We start from the raw sequence: 17,819 nt of genomic DNA on the forward strand, positions 1-17,819 counted from the left end.
AACTTGCTGCCACTAGCATTGCCTAGGTTGCAGGAGTCACCCTTTGGATCCACTACAGCTGGGTCAAAACAGCAGCAGATCCCGAGGACGCGAGGACTAGGCCTGCACCTAAAATACCCACGCTAAGGCACCGGAGGATGCCAGCCAGTAAAGAAGACACCAAGGAATGGGCCATTGTTCTGCAGGGTACCTGACTTCAATTGGCACCTTCGCAGGAGCATTGGGAATTGGACTAGTGACTGTGACCCCTACAGAATAGAATCCCATGAAGCGGATCACACTAGGAATAGTTTATCTCTGTTTGGTTTCTGCATTTGGGTTTATTGTATGCTTCACTTAACAAATGTGGCCCCTGTCTCAGCCCCAGCCTGCAAATGTAATACCCCCGGACATAGGATTATGCTCAGCGGTAGAGTGGTCTCCTGCTATCTCCCAAGGTCAGCTTTCAGCTCCTCCACTGATATGCCATCGGGTTGCGTTCAGCCACAGCAATCCCTCTGCACTTGGGGAGGGAAGGTATCCCAGACTAAAGTGATATCCAGGACCATAGGATACCAGACCCGGAAGTGTCAGGCATATGGGACCCTACATCCTCCGGACCTTGGTCTAACACCTGGGGCCACAGTAACTCATAGGGCAGCTACCAAAATGTTAGCCCTCCAGCAGTACCAACACCAGTATCAGCAGTTGCAACCCTCCCAAGGACCTCAGCCATATAGCCAGGTATATAGTGATGCTAAAGGGATGAAAACATCTTATAGCATCAAAGGGGGGAATGTGACAGGACATAGCTGAACAGGAGCCATTGTTAGGTAGGAGCTGACCAGCCGCTGTTCCCAGACAGCAGCCTTTCCCGATAAGCAGTTGTCTCAAGGCCAAAACACTAACCTTCGCTTCTGCTTCTGTATGCTTGCTTTTAGCAATTGTTCCCCCCTCCCTTTTTGCCCTGTAACAAGCATATAAAGGAAACTCCAGCTTGAGTTCATTGCTCAGAATTTGGGATTCCCCTCTGAGCCCACACGCGTAATAAAGGATTGTGCTCCGCCATCTCTCCAGCGTGTGGGTTATTTTCCGCAGAAGCCATATATGAGAGACCTACAGCCAACATCATACTCAATGGGCAAAAACTAAAATCTTTTCCATTAAGATTGGGAACAAGACAAGGTTGTCCACTTTCACCACTTCTATTCAATATAGTATTGGAAGTTTTAGCCACAGAGATCAGACAAGAAAAGGAAATAAAAGGCATACAAATCAGAAAGGAGGAAGCAAAACTGTCATTGTTTGCAGATGACATGATAGTGTACATAGAAAATTCTATAGATTCCACCAAAAAACTGCTTAACTTAATAAATGAATTTGGCAAAACAGCAGGATACAAAGTCAACATCCAGAAATCAAAGGTATTTTTGTATACCAACAATGAAACAGCAGAAGCAGAAATCAAGAAAAAGATTCCATTCAATATAGGAAAAAGAAAAATAAAATACCTAGGAATAAATCTAAGCAAAGAGATAAAAGACCTGTACCCAGAAAACTACACAACACTGAAGAAAGAAATCAAAGAAGACACAAACAAATGGAAACATATACCATGTTCATGGATCAGAAGAATTAACATCATCAAAATGTCCATACTACCCAAAGCAATTTACAGATTCAATGCAATACCTATTAAGGTACCAACGGCATATTTCACAGACATAGAACAAACACTTCAAAAATTTATATGGACCTCTAAAGCTGCGGCAATTTTGAGAAAGAAGAGTAAAGTAGGAGGGATCACAATACCTGATACTAAGCTATATTGCAAGGCCACTGTAATCAAAACAGCCTGGTACTGGCACAAGAACAGACATATGGACCAATGGAACAGAACAGAGAGCCCAGAAATCAACCCAAGTCTCTGCAGTCAATATTCAACAAAGGGGGCAACAACATAAAATGGAGTAACAATAGCCTCTTCTACAAATGGTGCTGGGAGAACTGGACAGCTACGTGCAAAAAAATGAAAGTTGAGCACCAACTCACACCATACACAAAAGTAAATTCAATGTGGATAAAAGATTTAAATATAAACCGTGACACCATTAAAGTCCTACAGGAGAATATAGGCAGGAAAATCTCAGATATTTCATGCAGCAACATTTTTACTGATATGTCCCCTAGAGCAAGGGACATAAAGGAAAGAATAAACAAATGGGATCTCATCGAAATAAAAAGCTTCTGCATGGCTAAAGAAAACAGTATTAAAATAAAAAGAGAACCAACTGTATGGGAAAACATATTTGCCAATGATACCTCAGACAAGGGTTTAATCTCCAAAATATATAAAGAACTCATATGACGCCACTCTAAGACAAGCAACCCAATTAAAAAATGGGCAAGGGACTTGAATACTTCTCCAAGGCAGACATACAAAGGATCCAGAGACACATGAAAAGATGCTCAATTTTGCTATCAGAGAGATGCACATTAAAACCACAATGACATACCACTTCATACCAGTCAGAATGGCCATCATAAACAAAGCAACAAACAAGTGTTGGAGAGGTTGTGGAGAAAAGGGAACCCTAGTGCACTGTTGGTGAGAATGCAGACTGGTACAACCACTATGGAAAACAGTATGGAATTTTCTCAGAAAACTAAAATTGGACCTGCTTTTTGATCCAGCAATTCCACTGCTGGGACTATATCCTAAGAACCCTGGAACACCAATCCAAAAGAACCTATGCACCCCAATGTTCATAGCAGCACAATTTACAACAGTCAAGTGTGTTGGAAGCAACCTAGGTGCCCATCAGTAAATGAATGGATCAAAAAACTATGGTACATTTACAGAATGGAATTCTATGCAGCAGAAAGAAAGAAGGAGCTCCTACCCTTTGCGACAGCATGGATGGAACTGGAAAGCATTATAGTAAGTGAAATAAGCCAAACAGTGAAAGACAAATGCCATATGATCTCACCTTTAACAGGAACCTAATCAACAAAACAAAGAAACAAGCAAAATATAACCAAAGACACTAAAATAGAGAACAGGCTGACAGTGACCTTAGGGGAGACGGGAGGGAATGTTTTATAGGAACAAGTATAAAGGACACATGGACAAAAACTAGGGGCAGGTGGAAATGGGAGGGAGGTGGGGAGGGCTGGGTAGGTGGGCTGGGATGGGAGTAAAAGACAGAAAATTGTACTTGAACGATAATTAAAATAAAATTAAAAAAATATTAAAAGTGTCTTGGCACAGTGTTTAAAATATATAAGTTGGCAAAGAGAACAATGAGAAATATGAACTGAAGAAATTGCTAGTGAAATGTGAAGACTACACAACCTTTACAACAATAAAGAACAGTTAAAGAAAATCTAGAAATCATTAGAAAAAAAGATTTTACTTATTTTTAGAGAAAGGGGAAGGGAGGGAGAAAGAAAGGAAGAGAAACATCTATGTGCGAGAGAGAGAGCAATCTGTTGCCTTTTGCTTGTCCACAACTGGGGACCTGGCCCACAACCCAGGTCTGTGCCCTGACTGGGAACTGAACTGACCACCTTTTGGTTGGTGTGCAGGCTGGCACTCAATCCAGTCAGCCACAGCAGGCAGGGATAGAAATCATTCTTATAAAAGCATGTTAGAAGCCAGAGGTATTTTTCCTACTCTGCCACCAAATGTATTTTTCCTATTCTGCCACCACTAGTCTTCTGTATCGGAACACAAATATGATTTGGTGTCCAACAGAAAGGCTAAGCAGTTATCAGCCTGTGGGGAAATCCTGACAGCCAAACTCCTGCTTTCATACTGGCGTCTGCCTTATAAGGGGGCTGGGCATGTAATTATACCCTTATACCTCTTAAAGAAAGCAAGCAAAGTTTCCCAGAACAATTGGAAAATAACCAAAGTATCATCAACTTGCAAAGCTCTATGTAGAGCCAGTTCCTAATGAATTTCTAAGAGAACTAATTAATGTATGGGCAAGAAAGGCTTGCCCATACATATTTCAAAAGGGACCTTAAACATCACAGTGGCTTTCTCTTGACTTGGCTAGTTTGCCATATACTTTAACTGTTACTGGGTTGGGGCAGGTAAAGAGAAAATTTATGATACACAATTTCAACATGTTGAAGGTATGGCAGATACAAATATAAGTCCACAAATGACTTAGGATAGTCTGAGGACTTTATCATCCGACCATGTTCATTCTCGTACTCAACTGCACAAGCTTATATGACATCAATTACCTACTCCTAAGTCTAAATATTTGCCATGGTACTGAGTGCTCTTAAAGGCCATGAGCCTCCTCAGACAGCTAACTCTCTTCTCTTTTTGCCAGAAAGATCCAAACCATGTTAACCACAAAAGGGCAGAAGGCAGCACCATGTAGGTGCATTAACACATTGCCCCTTGGCACAGATTCTTAGAGTGCAAAATAAGAAACACCAAAGCAATTAAATGAAACTGTTCAGTCTCTGAACAGCAACAGAAATTCTACTTAATAGAAGAGCGGTAATAAAAGCCATCAACACTTTTCCATTACTGCATAAATTATTCAACATGAAGAGGGTCCTCCCAGGGGCTGAGATACACTTAAGCCGCTCCAAGGACCACTCAAGGGATTAAAATCATAAGGATTTCATTACCTCTTCACTGAAAGGGTCTAATTTGCTCAGGTTGAGTGTCATTTTGTCATTTCTCATAAATCAAAGGGGAAACAAAATTACTGTTTCTATCTCAGTCCTCACATAAGATGTAGACACTTTACTGAGAATAACACTACACTGACTCCTGGCTTTTGGTTCAAGAGGAGCAATAATGTTCTTTCCTTTAATTTTTAATTCTATATACTGTGTGGGTGGTAAGTGAATAAAGGCCCTCCTGAACTGCATTTATTTTGCTGTGACCTAGGTTCAGGGTCAGAATTTCATAGTCTGTGATATGCTTCTCTCAAATGCTCTTGGCTTAAAGGAATGTGCTTAATATTGTGTGCCAGGCTGTTTGTTATGCAGAACAGCTTGAATGGCTTTCAGGTCAGCATTTCTTCAGCTCTCTTCAGTACCTGCCTTGGTAACAGTGTCTTAGGAATCCAAATTCCATTTAGAAATACAATAGGTTTCTTACTATACACAAACCAAATAATTTCTGTCTTAACCAGCAACAAATTTTGCTGACATCTCAGACAACCAGGAAAGTCCATTTTAACTTTCAACACTGTTTAGTTAATTCTATATAGCATGGCATGTGCTGCCAAGAATGCTAGATTGGGATATACAGGCCTGGGCTTCATTCCTGCCTCTAATCCAGCATCATTCTGGGGAAGTTCTTTCCTGTTTGAGGCAAGTGATGTTCCTCACCAACAAAACGAAGGGGTCAGCTGAGAGGATTTGAGGTTTTAGTATTTTTGAAGTGAGTTCAAAGACTATTCTATTGCATTTGTCATTTTACTCCTAATAAAAAAAGTAAAGGAAAATGAACATGTATTATTATGTTTTAGGTACTTTATAAGGTACTTGCTGTTTTATTAACTTGCTTATTAACTCAGCTCAGTCTATTTTATCCACCTGGTGGTGCCCCCATAAAACCTGGGTCACCTTTAACTTCTGATTCAGTTCCTTTTTCCATGGGGCCGTCTGTGCCTGCTTTTCATTCATAGTACTTTCTTATTTTTTTGAACTCCTATTATACTAAGATGTTATTATGTAAGGAATCAGTGTGTAATGTAACCCCTGAGGAAAAAGACACCCAAGAAGGGCTCCTGGTGGTTAACATGGCTAAAATTTTAGAAAACAGAGCCTATCAGCCATTTCTACACAGGGGCCTCTCTCACAAACTGCACTTCGGGGAAAGGCCTGCACTGAAGTGCCTGCCTGCACTGTTTCTACCATCTGAGCCAGCCCTTAAAAAGGAGTTGTGAAATCCTATGTCAAACAATAGGACTGAAGCTTTCCTCGTCCAATTGGAGCTGCACAGCTCTGACCAATAAGGAAAGTGCTTTGTGGACCAATCAAACTGTAAGGATTTGGAGTCCTCATCTGAATGAGGACAAACCAATCAGGGACCAGGAATGCAGACTTGTGTCTATACAAGACAGCTACCCTCTGGCTGAGAGTGCACTTTTCCTTTCCACCAAAGACTGAAAACTACATCTCACTAGCTGAGCTAAACACTGAAGACATCTCGCAGACCAGCCCAGGCTAAAGTCAACTGGCAGACAACAGAGTAGACCAAAGCACAGCACAAAGCAGACCATCAAAAAACAGAGCAGAGCTATCTGGCCAGGAGAGAGGCCTGGCCCCAGGGCTGCCTCACAGCTGTGTTGTTCTCAGAGCTGTGCTGTATCACAATTGAGCTGTTTGCACTAAATAAAGTTTCCTTCTCCCTCTCACCCCAAATTGGGAGTTCCTGTTGGTGCTGAATTGGCGCCAACCATCAGCAACAGTAACTATGTTTATAACTATCAAACCAATATTTTTATTGCCACTGTTTTGAAGTTACCTAGTTTAGTGAAGATATTCAATGAAAAAAGGAAAACATAAAGTAAGGGACATTAAATGGGTCAATAACCTTACTAAGAGAACTTTATCCTGATGTGGGCATAAAACAGATTTATAAAGTCTACTATATAGACATGTGAAAAACTACTCTGGCCCTCCACCTACTCTGTTCTTTTTTCCTTTGTTTGGGTTAACATATGTGTAATACTGAAACAGGAAAATCATATAGACACCTATTCCTTTTCATAAATCATAGAAATTTATATCATACTGAATAAATATACTTTAATAAAAATCTTCATTTCTTAAATCATCAGCAGCAGCTTCTACAACTGACCAAATCAATCAAATCTTCACTGACTGCAACAATTAATTTTAGTGAGGACAAAAATGCCACATGTGGTTTGGCCGGCAAAATCCATAGTGATGAAAGGAGCAGGAGATTGACAAGAAAGTGTAGATTTAGTGCTTTATATTACTGTCCAAATTCTCTTTTTAACCATTAGGAATAAAGGAGCTACAAAGAATAGCTTAGTAGGGGGAAAAAGTATTAAAATGGTACTACAATGGTGGGCACACACACAAAAAGAGAGAAGGACATAATTACGCAAGTTTCTGGCAATATGGGAAGTTTGCAACACAACACAATTATAATTTAAAATAAAAAGCATACAGGGCCTTCCAGTCAATGTGGCAGTGTAGGTAAACATGGTACTTGGAACCCCCCACAACCACAGCATTAATTCCAACTAAACTACAGAACAACCATAATTCAGAATCACTTGAAATCTAAGTGGTTCTGAACAGAATTCCTATAACTAAAGATATAAAGAAGAAGCCATATCTAGACTGACAGGAGGGGCAGAGATGTGGAAGGGGCAGGCCCTACACCCACATACGGTGGTTAAAAACTGGAGGAATTCCTCTGCTGTGGAGGTCTTCTCTGAGGAACAAGGGGTCCCAGCCTCACACCAGGCTCCCCACTCCATGTTTCCAGTGCTGGAAAGAAAAGTCCCTGTAACTTCTGGCTGTAAAAACCAGTGGTGATTGTGGCTGAGTGAGATGGAGGGCTCCTAGAATCCCAGACATCCATTTTAAAGATCCCACATGCCAATTTACTCAGATTCCCTCCTCGTGAGCTCCTGTATTGGGGCAGCAGCTCAAAAAGCCCCAGGGACATATGGGCAGAAACCGAATTGTCTGGCTTTAGGACAAGTGCTGAAGAGACAGCTCTCTGTAAGACAAAAGTGTTGGCAGAGGACATTATTCCTTTGCTGAGCCCTGTCCCCAGAGACAATAAGCAGGTGTCATATAGGAGTCTCCATCAACCTAGCTAATACTGTTTGCTCTCCCCTGATGAATCCCTGAGACCCTACCCTATCCAAAGTGTGGGCCTATCCAAGCCATTTCCAGTGACTTTTCCATACAAATGGCCTCTCTTGGTTAATGCTTGGGACTTTCCTAAAATCACTCAAACAAGCAGCATCTGGCCTCTGTGTATCCTGTACCTGTTGCTAAGTGGATTCAAGCCTGGCACTAGTGGCAGCCAGCCCTGGTTTGCAGCTTGGCCTCTGTAAGGAAACATTAAGCCCAGAACAAGTAGCAACCATTTGCATATTGCTCTGTAGCTCATGTTGGGGTGACTCTGGGCAGGAAACAGGCAGTGGCTGACCCTGGTCAGTGCACCCAGTGGGCAGCTTCAGACTATGCCGATTACAACCCAATTACCTCCATGAGCAGCATACTAAAGGGCCGAACTTGGCAGGTACCAAAGCCCCACTGAAGCAGGTCCTGCTTTATGGGGTTGGCCCCCGCACAGTACCAGGTCCACTGTACTTGCAGCTGGACCTTGTAGCCCACTGGCCTGGCAGTCAATCCCTCCCAGTGATGTGTCAATAGCAATAACCTTATTGGTTCAACTGCAACAGGAGGGTATGCAGAGCCCACAAGACAGGGCACTTGATGAATGCACAGCTCAGATTATTGCGAAGGGCTATGCCACTGAGTCCTGTAGACATCTATTAAAAGCCTCTTGAGCAAAATTGAGATATAGCAGCTCTGCCTAACATACATAGAAACAAACACAGGGAGGTGGCTAAAATGAGGAGACAAAGAAATAGGTTCCAAATGAAAGAACAGAAGAAAACTCCAGAACAACAAAATTAAATGGAAGTGAGCAAACTACCAGTTACAGATTTCTAAATAATGGTTAGAAAGATGCTCAAGGAGCTTAGTGAGGACTTCAACAACATAAAAAAAAGGACATGAAAACCAGACATAAAAAACCAGTCAGAAATGTAGAATATACTAATTGAAACGAAGAATACATTAGAAGGAATCAACAATACAGTAGATGAAGCAGAGAATGAAATCAGTGATTTGGAAGATAAGGAAGCAGAAAACACCCACGCAGAACAGAAAAAAAAAATTAAAAATGAGGATAGTGTAAGGAGCCTCTGGGACAACTTCAAGGGTACCAACATTTACATCATGGGGGTACTAGAAGAAGAAAAGAGAAAGAAATTAAAAACCGTTTCAAGAAACAATGATGAAAAACTTCCCAAGCCTGGCAAAGGAAATAGACATGCAGTTCCCAAAACTGCAGAGACCCAAACAAGATGAATCCAAAAAGGCCCACACCAAGATACATCATAATTAAAATGGAAAAGGTTAAAGATAAAGAGAGAATCTTGAAAGAAGAAAAAAGCAGTTAGTTACCAACAAAGGAGTTCATATAAGACTGTCTGCTACTTCTCAACAGAAACTGCAAGACAGAAGGGACTGGCAAGAAATATCCAAAGTGATGAAAAACAAGGACCTACAAGCAAGATTACTCTACCTTGCAAAGTTATCATTTAGAATCAAAGGACAGATACAGCTTCTCAGACAAGAAAAAGCTGAAGGAGTTCATCACCATCAAACCAGCATTGCAAGAAATGTTAGTGTCTCTTTAAGAAGAAAAAAAAGATCAAAATTATAATAAAATGGTAATAAATACATATTTATCAACAATTACTTTAAATGCAAATGTATTAAATGTTTCAATCAAAAGACACATGGTGTTAGAAAAAGACAAATACCATATGACTTCACTCATATGTGGGAAGTAATGAACAAACTGAACTAACAAGCAAAACAGAGGCAGATTCATAGATGGAGAAAAGATGACAGCTAGTAGGGGGAGGGGAGGTTATGGGGTGGAGGGTTGAATAAAAAGGAAAAAAGACTCATGGACATGGACAACAGTGTGGTGACTGCTGATGGGAGAGGGGTCTAAGCAGACTAAATGGTAATGGAAAAAATATAATAAAGATTAGATATTTAAAAAAAGACGTATGGTGATAGAATGGATAATATAACAAGACCCTTAAATATGCTATTCACTTCAGATCAAAAGACACACAGACTGAAAATAAAGGGATAGAAAAAGATATTTCATGAAAAGAGAAACAAGCAAACAAAAAAGCTGGGGTAACAATACTCATACCAGACAAAACAGACTTTAAACCAAAGTTTATAACAGGAGATCTAGACCCAGTACTCCACCTCTGGGTATTTATCTGAAGAAACCCAAAACACTAAACTGAAAGGACATATACATCCATATCTTCACTGCAGCACTATTTACAATGGGCAAGATATGGTAGTAGTCAGTGAGTTCATCAATAGATGAACAGATAAAAAAGAAGTGGTACATATATACAATAGACTATGATTCAGCTGTAAAAAAAAGAATGAAACCTTGCCATCTGCAACAACATGTATGCACCTAGAGGGTATTATGCTGAGTGAAGTAAGTTAGAAAAAGACAAATGCCAGATGATTTTGCTTACATGTGGAATATAAAAAACAAAATAAAGAAGTAGAACAGAAATAGACTCATAGATACAGGGGACATTTTGACGGTTGCCAGATGGAAAAATATATTGGCAAAGGAAATATAGTCAATAGTATTGTTAACTATAGATAGTGTCAGATGAGTATTATTGGGAAAATCACTTTATAAGTTATGTGAATGTGTAATCATGGGGTTATACACCTGAAACTAATATATGTTAATTATAATTTAAAAATTAAAAAAGAGCATACATACAGTTTCTCAAGCAAAAAATTCATAATATTTCAGTCTAGTCAGAACACAGAGATGTCATATATAACTATGTTTACATTGGGTTTATATGAAGACCAAAATGCTAATCTTTACTATGCTTCTCAGTTTAAAATTCATGATAAAGTTTACTTATAAGAAATCTATTTAAGTTGTGAATCTAAATGTTTTCTCAGTGTTCTGAAGGTGGTCACCAATACCAAATTAGGTGTGAAAACTATAGCCCCCAGAAATGATTTTTTGATTTATTAAAAAGTCAAATATATGTAAAAGAATACATCAGAAAATTATTTTTGTCTAAATTTCCACTGTTATTTCAACAAGTGAGTTTTGTTTAAAAATAAGTAAGTACTTATAGAAGGCCTCCTCCATGCAAGAGCATCATGCTAGGTGATAGGGGTTGGGTCCAAGATGGAAACTAGACTATGCTTGCCTTCAAAGAGGTTACAATCCAAGAATCTGAGTAATAGAAGCACTTAAATAACTTCAACACCAGGTCAGTTCAGCTACATGCATAAAAGAAATACAGAGAGCTGTGAGGATTAAAGGAAACTGGAGGAAACAGGACAAGCTTGACAGAGGAAGTGAAACTTGATTAACTACAATTTTGAGAGGCAGAATGAGATAATGAGGGGGTGGACATAGAAAAAATGATTAAGGCAAAGAAAGTATTTCCAAGAAAAAAGTAATACAAACATAGGTATGACACAGAGAAGGATTGGGGCACCTGGATTGAATGTGATTTGGTAAGCAATGAGGAGTTACTGAGCATTTTAAGAGATGGAATTACAAATTTTATTTTCTTACAACATACAGTCACATGCCATATAACACTGTTTCAGTGAATGATGGACTGCATATACAATGGTGGTATACATACAGCCTAGGTGATATACATACAACAGTAGGCTGTACCCTCCAGGTTTGTGTAGTGCACTCTATAATGTTCACACAATGACAAAATCACATAATGACATCGGCCTATGAATGTATCCCCGTTAAGTGGTGCATGACTATATTAACCATAGCCTACAAATATATTTCAAGCTCTCTGTGCAGGAGAGCCAACACACACACAGGCCTGTATCATATAATGCACACACAGGAACATAGGGATAATTCCTATTGATGAGGTTGAACCAAAAGGAGGGGAAAAGGCCGAGTAAACAAATAGTTGCCAGTGAGAAAAGGAGGCACAGGAACCAACCTATCATCACTTGTGCTTTGTTGACACTGCAGCTGAATAGTTCACTTTAATCAACTGCTAAATTCCCTACACAACAACCTGTTTTTGAGAGTCAGAGTAAGGTATTTGGTGATGATAAATATGGTCCACTTTTAGCTTTCAGCTGCTCCTTATTTCTATATCTCACTCAAGTCCCAGCCAACTTCAGCATTTAAAGCCAATAAAATTCTTGGAGCACAAAAAAAGACCGGAGTTAGGGGCAGGAGTTCAAGGGCACACTCATGACCTAAGTATCTGTCATATGCTATGAATCCTTGAGCTAAAGCAACTCACCCAATCTGAATTATGAGATAGGAAATACTCTGCCATTCATTAAAAAATGTACAAAAGCATTTCAAATAACATTTTATGAATATATGTATGATACGTAGAAAGAAAACTAATTACCTCATGATCATGAGTGGCCTGTCTGGCTGCATCTAAAAATATGGAAGAATAAGAGAACATTAAGGTGAAAAATAAAACAGAATGATAACTAAACCCAAGCTAACAATTGTGCCAAACTACAAAAACTGCTGGTATATATGTAGGCTATCACAACATATGTTATTTTCTCTTATGGCTTTATTAATCAGTTAGTCAACAAAACTTAAAGGGAACCCTGTATTTACAGGTTACATTTAGACACAAGAAAAAGAGCAGATTACTATTGAGGAGAAAACAGTGAGAAGGTGAACATGAAACATATGCCAAAGGCTGTTTGCACAATATTATAGGTTAGCAAGTAAGAGGCTCACATGTGAGGAGACGGCAGTAATGAAGGAAAGACAGACTACTTGTGGGTAAGGTGTCTTTGTAGTGCTCCCTGAAGAAGGAGAACTTAAAGCAATTCTTGTAAGGGTGGAAGGAACAATTTTAATGACTAATGAAAGATCCATGAAGACTAGGATTTTGCCTGTTTTGTTCAATATTGCTTTCTTAAAGGCTAGGTGAGAGCCTGATATGTAATAGGAGGTTCTCAATACCTATTTTTTGAAAGCATGCATTCATGAATGTACGAATGAAAAGGATGGTTATTTGAGGCTGGGAGATGGCACATGAAGAGATTAGAGGCATTAAAGCAAGGCAGTTATGTAGTTTAGTAAAGACTTGTTTAGAGGCAGAGAAATGCCTACACTGGAAATCAGAAAAAAGCACAGTCACCTAAAAGGGGTCTTTGGAGGAGAAGCCAAATTGTTGATACTGGATATGGAAACCAACTGGAATTTATAAATGAGAGCAATATGATTTTAATAAAATTCCAAGATGATGCTTATAAATGAACATAGTATAACAGAGAAATGACAGGAACGTATCTTTTATATTTATCACTCTAATAGTAGGTTTTGTGACACTCATCACATACAACAAACTACAAATACATTTGGTTCTGGTTCTGATACCTTGTCTTTGAGATTTGCCTTTCTGACGGTCTTGGGTTTTCCTATTGAAGACCTTGTAGGCCTCAGTCTTCTGATACTGCTCCAGTTCCTTCATGTAACGCTCCTTATCTCTGTCTGCTTCATCAAGGTAGCGCTAGAAAAGAAACGTGGAGTAATTTTCAAGGAACAGATTTCATTTAGGTAAAATATCAATGAGCTATTTAAAGGCCACAAAGGACAACTGGAACATGGAAAGAAAAGTATATGGGGAATAGATCTCATAAAAAATTCACAAGAAGATAATTATAGTTATTTCTCTAACCCTATATACAAAACTCCATATGGCTACTAGAGTCCTCAAGAACACCATACAGACACATTTAGTCTTCCCAGGAGAGAAGATGATACACTATTTTTTTTCTCTAATTCCTAACCCATTCTGAGGGAATGATCTCACACATTAGTTGGCCTTTTAAGAAGTCAGAAGACAGAAAGAACATTAAAAACAGTGACCTCCAAAAAGAAAAAAAAAAAGAAAAAAGAAAAAAAAGAATGACTTCATCCTATGGACCTAAAATGAATTTAATATAAGAGCTTGCATCTATATACTTTGTGCCACTCATTATTTAAACCAAGTTCATTGATCTAACAGCATAATTTTGCTTAATGCCTTGTTCTTTTCATTCATCAATTAGGTTTAAGAAATAAAATATAAAAATACTGCTTCTAAATGAACATAAAATAGAGTCAGGAAGTATGTTAAAAACCCTGTCCCACACAAGAGCCAAATGCAAGGGACACCCAACTGGCCAAATCTGGGACAATTTAAGTACAAATACTTAAATACAGTAATAAATTATTAACCACTGGGGAAAAATTAAAATGTCTACACCAACAATAAATAACAATCAAATAAATATATAAATTGGGACAGGAGGAGGGATCTTGCTTAGATTAGAATGGTGAGGGCCAACTGGTAGGTTTGGAGGAAATACTAGGATTGAGAAGTCATCATTTTTGCAACCATCATGATAAAGATTAGATTAGGCAAAATTTATCAATAAATGCTAAATGTGGGGGGGATTTTGATTCCGCGATTTGCATGTTTTCTTCACAGGCTACTTAATAATTATAAGGGAGAAAACCTTTATTGAGTGAGCAAAATTAATTACCCAGGAGGACACTATGGTCCCCTACAAAGGACACACCACCTATGCAGTATTCTCACCAAGAATGCATAACTTTAATCTTATCATGAGGAAACATCTGACAGAAAAATGACAAATGTTCTGCTGAAAGTAAATAAGAAGAGGGAAGAGAAACAGGGAGTGATTGTAGTTTTAAATAACATTAATGTCATAAAAGACAAAGTCTGTGAAAATATTCTAGATTAAAGGAATCTAGAGATTTGACTACTAAATACAAAACATGACCTTAGACTGGAATCTGAACTGGAGGGGAATTTTTTTATAGGGGAATGATGTTATATCAATTAATAAAACTGGAATATAGATGGTAGGTTAGGCAAAACTATTATGTTAATATAAAATTACAAAGTTGATAATTATACTATGGCTGTGTAAGAGAGTATGTCCATTTTTAGGAAATACACCCTGAAATATTGAGGGATATACTTAACTTCCCCTCAGATGATTCTGGAAAATATAATGTGTGTGTGTGTGTGTGTGTGTGTGTGTGTGTGTGTGTGTGAGAGAGAGAGAGAGAGAGAGAGAGAGCGCGAAACAGAGAAAGAGTGAGTGCGTTTGTGCTGGAGAATATGAGCACATATGTGAACACAGAAATAGGATAAAATGTGTTAACAATAGGTGAATACAGATAAAGGGTATTTGGATGTTCTTTGTACTATTCTATGTTTGTAACTTTCTGCACACTTGAAATTATTGTCAAATAGAGTGTTAAAAAAATAAAAACAAGCACACACACCCTTGTCCTACCTATGTAAAAAAGCGAAGGTAGGTTTTTTCTTTATACATAAAAAAGCGAAGGTTTTGCTTTTTTCTTTATACATTCTGTACTGTCTGAAAACATTTTAAACAATGACCATGCATTAATTTTGAAATAATAATCGAAAGAGTAACCCGATATGTACAACTCATAATCCCATTATACTTTATACATTAGACCCAAAACAACGGGTGATATGCACTGCTTTCTATTTGCTTCACTTCTATTTACACAGAGCTTCAAATTGCAATTTAATCTGATCTCTTTGAAATGTTTTGGACTTCTGGCCAAGATGGAGGCATAGGTGGATGCACCGTGCCTCCATGCACAACCAAGGTTGGAACAACAACAATTTAGAGGCAGAATAACACCCAGAACTGATAGAGAATTTATCTGAATGGAAGTCGGACAGCCAAGAAGTTGAAGTAGACCCGTTCATCCAGACCGGTAGGAGGGGCGGAGAGGAGGAGTGGGCGTGGGTCACAGCGTGTGGAGATTGGGGAGAACTGGGTGCATAAGGCAACCGAGCGTGTAAGCCTTCCAGGACATGCGAGATTGCAGCGCAGCAGTGGTCCCCGAGTATGCAAGCAGCGGCTGGTGGACCCAGTGAGGCGGCATTGTGGACCAGGGCAGAGCGCGCAACCCAAGATCCCAGGGGGGTTACTGAGGTCCCAGGAGAGCGGAGCTACCGCCATTGTTTCCTCCCACCCCCGCCCCCACGTACAACGTCACAATCTAGCAACTGGGGTGCTCAGCCCCGCTGAACACCTAAGGCTCCGCCCCTCACTGTAACAAAGAGTGACCTGACCAAAAAGGAGAGAGAGAGAGACATGTCTCCAACAGAAGAACAGCTCAATCCCCCAGGACTCATCCTTTTGAGCAACTAAGAGATAGCCAATCTATCAGATGCACAGTTCAGAACACTGGTGATCAGGAAGCTCATGGAATTGGTTGACTTTGGGAGCAAATTACATGAAAAAATGCAGGTTAACATAAAAGAGATGAAAGAAGATGCACGGAGAACCAATAGTGAATGGAAGGAAACTGGGACTCAAAATAATAGAGTGGACCAGAAGGAAGAAAAAAACAACCAAGCAGGAAAGAGTGAAGAAATAAGAATTCAAAAAAAACGAGGAGAAGCTTAGGAACCTCCAGGACATGTTTAAATGTTCCAACATCTGAATTATAGGAGTACCAGAAGGGGAAGAGGAAGAGCAACAGATTGAGCATGTATTTGAACAAATAATAAAGGAGAACTTCCCCATTCTGACAAAGGAAATAGACTTCCAGGAAATCCAGGAAGCTCAGAGAGCCCCAAAGAAGTTGGACCCAAGAAGAAACACACCAAGGCATATCATAATTACATTAGCCAAGGTAAAAATGAAGGAGAGAATCCTAGAAGCAGCAAGAGATAAGAGGACAGTAACCTACAAAGGAGTTCCCATCAGACTGTCAGCTGATTTTTCAAAAGGGACCTTGCAGGCAAGAAGGGGCTGGAAAGAAATATTCCAAGTCATGAAAGACAAGGACCTACATCCCAGATTGCTCTATCCAGCAAAGCTCTCATTTAGAATGGAAGGGCAGATAAAGTGTTTTTCAGATAAGGTCAAGTTAAAGGAGTTCATCATCACCAAGCCCTTATTTTATGAAATGTTAAAGGTACTTATCTAAGAAAAGATTAAAAAAGACATATATAGTAAAAGGACAGCAAACTCACAATTATTAACAACCACACCTAAAGCAAAACCAAAAGAAACTAAGCAAACAACTAGAACAGGAACAGAGCCACAGAAATGGAGATCGCAACAGGGGAGTGGGAGGAGGAGAGAAGGGAAAAGGTACAGAAAATAAGTAGCATAGATTGTAGGTGGAAAATAGACAGGGGGAGGGTAAGAATAGTATGAGAAATGTAGAAGCTAAAGAACTTATAAGTATGATACATGGACATGAACTAAAGGGGGGGAAGTGGGTGGGAGAGGGTGTACAGGGTGGAGGGGAGTGAAGGGGGGAAATGGGACAACTGTAATAGCAAAATCAATAAAATCTATTAAAAAAAGAAATGTTTTGAATTCAGTTAATTCCCAACAGTATTTTTCAATTTGGTATAAAAGAGTATAAGACATAAAAGAAATAAAGGTATTTCTTAGATGTTGAGAATGCAGGTAATTTTTAACCCAAAGCTACTCTCACAACAATCATTCTGTTTTTGTGACATTTCAGTCAGAACATGGCTATTTTGTTCTTAATTGCTCTCAAATCTCCCTAACAAATGGATTTGTTTCAGTTTGATAACAGGCTTAGTTTCTGTTTTAGAAGAGAAAGAATTAAAGTATTCTTGCTTTATTTTCCCGAATAGGTTAAATATGTCAGAACTCCAAAAATTTTATTAAGGCAGTAATATCTTTTAAAGAAAAATCTTATGTGAATAGAATTTTATGAAATGATCTTTTCTCATTTAATTCATGACTTTTCATTGAACTTGGTGGAATAAATTATGTTGATAAACTTCCTAATATCGAATAACCACAAAAATCTTATAAATCAAATACCAGTGCAGCTGCTTTAGTTGAGAGCTCCACCTGCTCACATCCTAAAGCTAACCCTGAAAGAGAATGAATACCACTATGCTGGAGAAGAGAGCTATGAAGGACCC

The 17,819-nt window shown here is 39.0% G+C and overlaps 1 protein-coding gene across 2 annotated transcripts in view; it reads right to left on the reverse strand.

Annotated features, from left to right (window-relative positions):
- HMG20A (high mobility group 20A) overlaps nt 1-17,819 on the reverse strand; it is a 98,115-nt gene that overhangs the window by 24,712 nt on the left and 55,584 nt on the right. For both annotated transcript variants that reach the window (XM_045848580.1, XM_045848579.1), the window contains exons 5-6: nt 13,223-13,355; nt 12,228-12,259 (exon numbers count right to left, since the gene is read on the reverse strand). In XM_045848580.1, coding sequence (XP_045704536.1) covers nt 12,228-12,259; nt 13,223-13,355 — 165 coding nt within the window. The remainder of the gene's footprint in view (nt 1-12,227; nt 12,260-13,222; nt 13,356-17,819) is intronic.

This window comes from Phyllostomus hastatus, unplaced genomic scaffold (assembly GCF_019186645.2).
Source record: "Phyllostomus hastatus isolate PE091 unplaced genomic scaffold, TTU_PhHast_1.1 phas_contig_62, whole genome shotgun sequence".
NCBI lineage: Eukaryota > Metazoa > Chordata > Mammalia > Chiroptera > Phyllostomidae > Phyllostomus > Phyllostomus hastatus.